Source organism: Mixophyes fleayi, chromosome 11, assembly GCF_038048845.1.
Source record: "Mixophyes fleayi isolate aMixFle1 chromosome 11, aMixFle1.hap1, whole genome shotgun sequence".
NCBI lineage: Eukaryota > Metazoa > Chordata > Amphibia > Anura > Limnodynastidae > Mixophyes > Mixophyes fleayi.
In genome coordinates, this window is record NC_134412.1 from 72,534,728 (window position 1) to 72,541,214 (window position 6,487).

Genomic DNA, 6,487 nt, shown 5'->3' on the forward strand with positions numbered 1-6,487 from the left:
CACAAAAATTTGCAAATAATGCATAACACATCGCATTTCACAAATGTTGCTCAACTTCCCCTTTAAAGAGAGATTCTAGAAAGCATTTGCAATATATACTTTTTTTTAAACTACACAAGTTGGATGAGATGACAGCCTAGGTAGGAAGTAACTACCATTCCACAACCAAAACATCTATTTAGAGTTCAGGGGTTTGTTTTTTTTTGTTAGTTAATAGGCCATTTTATTTATAGAGACCCCATCATGTAATAATGGAGACTAGATTCCATGACGAATTCCGTAAATTTCCAGGAATGTGGTGAGATAGGACATTTTAAACTAAGGCAAAAGAGTTGACAACAACGTCAGAACACAACAGGTGTTGTTTCTGCGGAGAAACCATTCCTGGCTGGTGATTCTGGCCCATCCATGCTAGTAGCGCTATATAAATAGCTGTTGATGGTGATGAATGATAACCTGCAACTTATAGCGCTACAATGGCTCGCTGTCCTCTGAGAGCGAGAAACTGCCATCTTCATAAATCAATGAAGTAATGTCTGCAACCGGCGCTCCATCGATATCATTAAAAATTACTTATTCAATACCATTAGTGGGGTTATAAAGCTGCAATGCTGGAGAACAGAAACTTGCTCATGTCATCAGTGACTGTTTTGTTTTTTTTAAACAGGACTCTCTTTAAAACTATAGTTGGCAATAAGAAAAAAATGGATGGTAAAAAACACTGTCCGTGGCATTATCACAAAGGTCATAGATGACATAGCTGCAATCCCTAAATAATTGTGAGGTATACAGTTCATTTTTACCATTTAGCCATCTTTAACTAATATAATACATGCACTGTAATCCAAAATCTCACTAACAACATATTAAACAGGAACATACAACCATAAATCAATCACCAATTATTTGACTGTTTGAAATAGTTGTCTGCAGAAAGTAATAATTGAAACCAAGGGAGTTGTCCTTATGCAATGAGAACACATTTTTTATAGAAGACCCCCAAACCATAACTACTGTCAGTCAAACAGCCCACAGACAGTAAATACACTAGTGTCAGAACCTCTGACCAAATAGCCTTGGTGAAATGATGCAGAAAGAGGAGCTAAAACAGTCTGAGCAATAATCTTACCACTGGAGACGAAATTCGACACCCAGGGCAATCACAGATTGGAGGATGTACCTGTAAGATTCCTTTGGACATAAGAGTCTTCAGACTTTTGCCTGGGAGCAGCACATGAAAGAGAGAGAGGAGACAAGTTGATGAGCTGCAGGCTGTGCGGAGAGAGGCAGCAGTCAGCAGATAAGGAGGCAGCCCACTGATGTCCCACCTAGCACTAATGCAGGGTACTGATAGGGAGCAAACACAGACCGTCACGCAGTGAAGGTGACAGGTGGGAACCACTGGCACACACCCAAACTCCACCAGAAACACAACCATGCATACGTGTCACAATTGCTCTACACATTTAAACTTACTAAACCCCATTTACATAGTTGCAGAAACTCATACACGAAGTCACAAATGTCCAGACATAATAATGCAAACACAAAAGTAACAGAGTAACACATCAAGCTGATGCTAATGGTGTCTATACATGAAGTGAAAGCTACACTCACAATATAACGGATCTGTATGTTTCCAGGGTACATGAATCAGGAAATACTAAAATAAACTGTGTACACGGTGACCCTTAATGTATTTGGAATTATAGGACGCTTCACTCTCTTGTGTCCCAATGTCACTGACTGACAGTGCTCGCTGGGTGCACAGTGAATGCTATCAGCCAAATAAACAGACTTCTATCGTGTTACACTCCTCCTCCCCTCCTCCTGCCTGAAAGCTGACGGGGGAGGGTGTGAGGGTTAATGACCCCTCATTAGCGCTGCCCTGTCTACCCTCACCCCCCCCCCCCCCCTCCCTCCTGTCAGTATGACACATACTCTATGACCCTGCTAGAGTGTACAGAAGAGGTTATCTAGTGTACTAGTCTGCATCAACACAAAATATAACTGTGTACGTGCAACTGGCAATTCTATTTACTGTTTCTGTAAATATTTGTACAGGATATATCATTACTCTAAACACAAGAATATAAGAAACCATAACAATCAGAGTGATATCCCAACCAGTCCATGGGCACATATACCTAATACAGCACTCCAAGTGATAACAGCCCATATGGATCACATCTTCCAAATAGAACCATTGACTTCCCCACATCATATTTTGCTAAAGCACAATCCCCCTCCCTCTGTTTTTTTTAAAAAAAATAAAATAAATAAAACTCCTAAATCGTCTGACTTTCTGCCCCTGGGTGCCGGAGGGTGAGATGGGGGTGGGAGAGCATGTCTGTGCGGGGTATCAATCCCTCCCTATTTACCTCTACAACCCCAGCAGCCTTGCGAGTGTCAAATCCCCATCCGGAGAGCTCTGGGGTCACCGGAGAGGAAGGGAAGGAGGAGGCAGAAGGGGAGGGAAGTGTGGGTCTGTGTCACTGAGCAGCACCAGCCCTTGAAAGCTTCCTATAACCACGTTTGGATGTTACCCCCCGCCCCAAATTAAACTGCCAGGAAGAAAAGGGAGGTGTGGGGCGCTCTCTCTGACAGTAAGGGGGAGGCAGTGACAGCCAAAGTGTTAAATTTTAACCTTTCAGTAGCTGGAAAGACAAGTTGTGTCCAAAGGGTTAACTACCATATGGACTGATTGTCAAATGTCCCATTTGCTAGGTCTCTTCATTTTCCTATCAATATAAATGACACTTAATGGATCCATTGATTACAAAACACCTGGATCACTTGTTTAATATATAATCACACAATGTCATATTACTGATTTTTACCTATTGCACTAATCTAGAATGAATAAGTGCACCGGGACTGAACACATAACTTAGCAGTAAGCGGTGGGGTTACACATGGTACAGAAATGGACTATTGCTATGTTTCAGATCAGCATTGATAATCCTTCTAAAATACCAATATTGGGAATATTCATGGCATATGCCAGGGGGGTCATCGACAGACTTTACCCTAACTTTGGTAAGAGTTCCCCCTTCTCTCAGTACCTTTGTGCCTGATGCTCCGCTTCCAGTCCTTGGCTGTCTCCCGTCCGCTCACAAACTGAAACTCGTTGGGGGTCAGCCACTCTCCCCGGTAGCGGATGGATGGCCCCTTACTGCCTTGGCACAACTTCTGGATGTAGAGTAAAGCCTTGTTCTCCCCGCACTCCACCTCGATGCACGGCTCCCCCTGGTCAAACAGGGGCTGAAAGTCAGGGATGGAGGAAAACCTTTCCAGCATTAAGTCATCAGGCAGCGGGGGGTGATGGGGCTCATGTAAGCCCAGATAGGCACGGTGAGCGTGGGGGGTAAAGAGGTGTTCATAAGACGGGGGATGCGGGGTCACCACCGGGATGGCAGCTGTAAGGTAACCAGGGATAGTATCCATAGGCTGGTTAAAAGCTGCCAGGGCTAGTTCCTCACGATCCGGTCTCTCTTTTTTGATGGCCGGCATGGTGTCCCTAGGCTGCCCCGTGGCTCCAGGGATTGCGCCTTTCTCTGTTGCGCTTTCCTCCTTTGCGCCCGTGCTTGCGCTCTCCCGGCTGCAGCGGCAGCTTCCTTCCCCCCAGGTCTCTGGCTTCACAGATCCTCGCACTGCGCCTCCGCTGCCGATCTGCCTCCCAGCCCGACTGAGACATGACATGCTGGAGAGGGCTGAGCCACCGGAGACATCATGTTGCTTTAGAAATGCTTATTGATCCCCTATCGACCTCCCCCGTTGCGCTAGCTGCGCTCCGGGGCTCCCCGTGCCCCCTGCTCACCACGCGTCCTTCTGCCCCTCTCGCCCTCCCATGCACGTTTTGCCCCCCTTGGTCTCTTCCTTGCTGTCCCCTCGTAGACCCTCAGCCCGTTAATCCACTACTAAACGAAGTGGGCAGCAGAGGTAACTTTTAAAGGTACTCTAATGTGTGGCTCCCCGTCATCCACCTGCCAGGCTCCCTTTCCGCTTGTCTCTTGTATTAATGAGGATAATAATTATTACTTATTATCTGACTATTCCCAGTGTGATAGAGGAGAGACAAGCTGCATGTCCTGCCTCCTTCCTCTGCTCTTCCTCTCTCTCCCCAGCAGTGATCCTGCTCGGGTGTATGGGGTCTGCTGGGGGATCCCTCTTAATTCTACATGTCACACACTGGAGTTCACAGACTCTCTGACCAAACAAGATTTGCCTTCTCCGCCGCTTCTCCAACTTGGCCCATTTAAACAGCAAAGGCGGCAGCGGGAGGGGAAGTCGGAGAGGCGAGGGGGGTGTGCGACGGACGACATCCCACTCCCACTCGGCGGCTGCTTATAGTAGTGGCTCATGCAGTGCCCGATAACTGCCTTGGAGGTCGCAGCGGGAGAGGAACAGCCTGCATAACTTTACACCTGAGAGAGCCACATGTTTGTGTAGGGGGGGGGCTACACCATCGACGGATCCACTATCAGCAGTGATTAGATATTTTTCAAAATAGTAAAGCAAGTCAAAATAATAATAGTTGTTATTTTTATATATATATATATATATATATATATATATATATATATATATATATATATATATATATATATATATATATATTTATTCTGTTAAGCTATAGATATACAGATATATATTTCATGCAATGATCTTTCACCCATGCAAAATACGCACACATCAATTTAATGCATAAACTCTAAGGGGCATATTCAATTGACGGCGCGCTCAAAATTTTTTACCGTTAATACGGTAATATCACGCTGGATTTCGGCTGCGAGCTGAAATCCAGCGAGTAAATTACCGTATTAACGGTTGTCCCGCACAGGATTACCGTAATAACGGTAATATTTTTTGAGCGCGGGATTTTCGGCGTTCCCGCGGTCAATTGAATATGCATATTCAACACGGGGGCATATTCAATTGTCGCGGTTTTCCGCGACGTTAAAACTACTACTGTTATTACGGTAATAGCGAGAAAAGTACCGTAATAACATTTTTTACGACACCACTATTACCGTAATAACGGTAATAGTGCGCGCAGCGAGATTTTCGGTGTTTACGCTGACAATTGAATATGCCCCTTGGCGTTAAAACCAAAAATCTCGCAGCGCGCGCACTATTACCGTTATTACGGTAATAGTGCACATAAATACTGTTATTACGGTAATAGTGCGTGTAAAAATACCATTATTACGGTAGTTTTCTCCCTGAGCCGCGAGCTAAAATCCAGCTTACTATTACTGTAATAACGGTAATAGTTTTAACGCCGTGGGGATTCAGAACAATTGAATATGCCCCTAAGAATACGATGATATGCAAATACTGTTCTTTTATCTGATGTCCATTTTTTTAAATAAAACATTCAAACGTACTAGACTTTTTTACATAGCTAAAGATTGTTTTGCATCAACATTGTTGCAAACAAGGGGGAATGCTATTCCCCCTTGGGAATAGCATTCCCCCTTGTTTGCAACAAGGGGGCAGCACGGTGGCTAATTGGTTAACACGTCTGCCTCACAGCGATGGGGTCATGAGTTCATTTCCCGACCATGGCCTTATCTGTGTGGAGTTTGTATGTTCTCCCCGTGTTTGCGTGGGTTTCCTCCGGGTGCTCCGGTTTCCTCCCACACTCCAAAAACATACTAGTAGGTTAATTGGCTGCTATCAAAATTGACCCTAGTCTGTCTCTGTCTGTGTGTATGTTAGGGAATTTAGACTGTAAGCTCCAATGGGGCAGGGACTGATGTGAATGAGTTCTCTATACAGCGCTGCGGAATCAGTGGCGCTATATAAATAAATGGTGATGATGATGATGATGCTATCCACACACAGCAGTATTAGGAATATAATAACAATCAGGTCGTTTTTCAGGCATAGCTATCAGATCAGTCAGCAGATGGCCATTGTTGGCCTGTGTGTGGCCAAATTGTTAAATAGACCACGGTGCCCAGACGGGGGTCATTGATCTCTGTGTCTACTTACCGCACAGACAGCAGTGTCAGACGGGTTGGGTAGGATCTTTGGACGCTGAACCTGTGGACAGCCAGACTGTTGACACCAAAATGTCGACAGTAAGAAGTGTTGACAAGTTCAGTGTGTCTAAGGGGCTAAAATAACAACATTGTGATTGTCGACAGGTAGTAAAGTCAACAGTGATAATGTCAACATTCAAACAGCACCACCACAGCCAACCGGCATGACCCAGCACAAAACAATACAGAATACAGTAAATAACAAATAAATTAAAGGTCAATACATAAAAATAAAATGTGTGCCCCTGCCCCCCCAAATAAACATCTTAACCCTAGTGCTGTAAGCCTAGGCTGGTACTGGAAAAATCAGGGGAACAGCATGGGGTCTCCCTGATTTTACCAGTACCAGTACTAGGCTTTGACAGCTGGGGCTCTTGACACTATAGCAGGGGAACCCACAGTGTGGGGTCCCCCTGCCTTAATGAAAACCAACCCCA

At 44.9% G+C, this 6,487-nt stretch overlaps 1 protein-coding gene across 8 annotated transcripts in view; it reads right to left on the minus strand.

Moving 5' to 3' along the window:
- SAMD11 (sterile alpha motif domain containing 11) overlaps positions 1-4,334 on the minus strand; it is a 133,863-nt gene extending 129,529 nt beyond the window's left edge. Inside the window, exons 1-2 of one of the 8 annotated variants that reach the window (XR_012680053.1) lie at positions 3,066-4,334; positions 1,130-1,221 (exon numbers count right to left, since the gene is read on the minus strand). Coding sequence is in view for 7 of the 8 variants with exons in the window: in XM_075191622.1 (XP_075047723.1) it covers positions 1,130-1,221; positions 3,066-3,702 (729 nt within the window). In the remaining variant the exon portion in view is untranslated. Of the gene's footprint in view, positions 1-1,129; positions 1,222-1,617; positions 1,758-2,381; positions 2,474-3,065 lie in introns of those variants that run through there. The other 7 variants (XM_075191622.1, XM_075191621.1, XM_075191620.1 and 4 more) reach the window with 7 other exon arrangements.
- Positions 4,335-6,487: the final 2,153 nt, after the last annotated feature.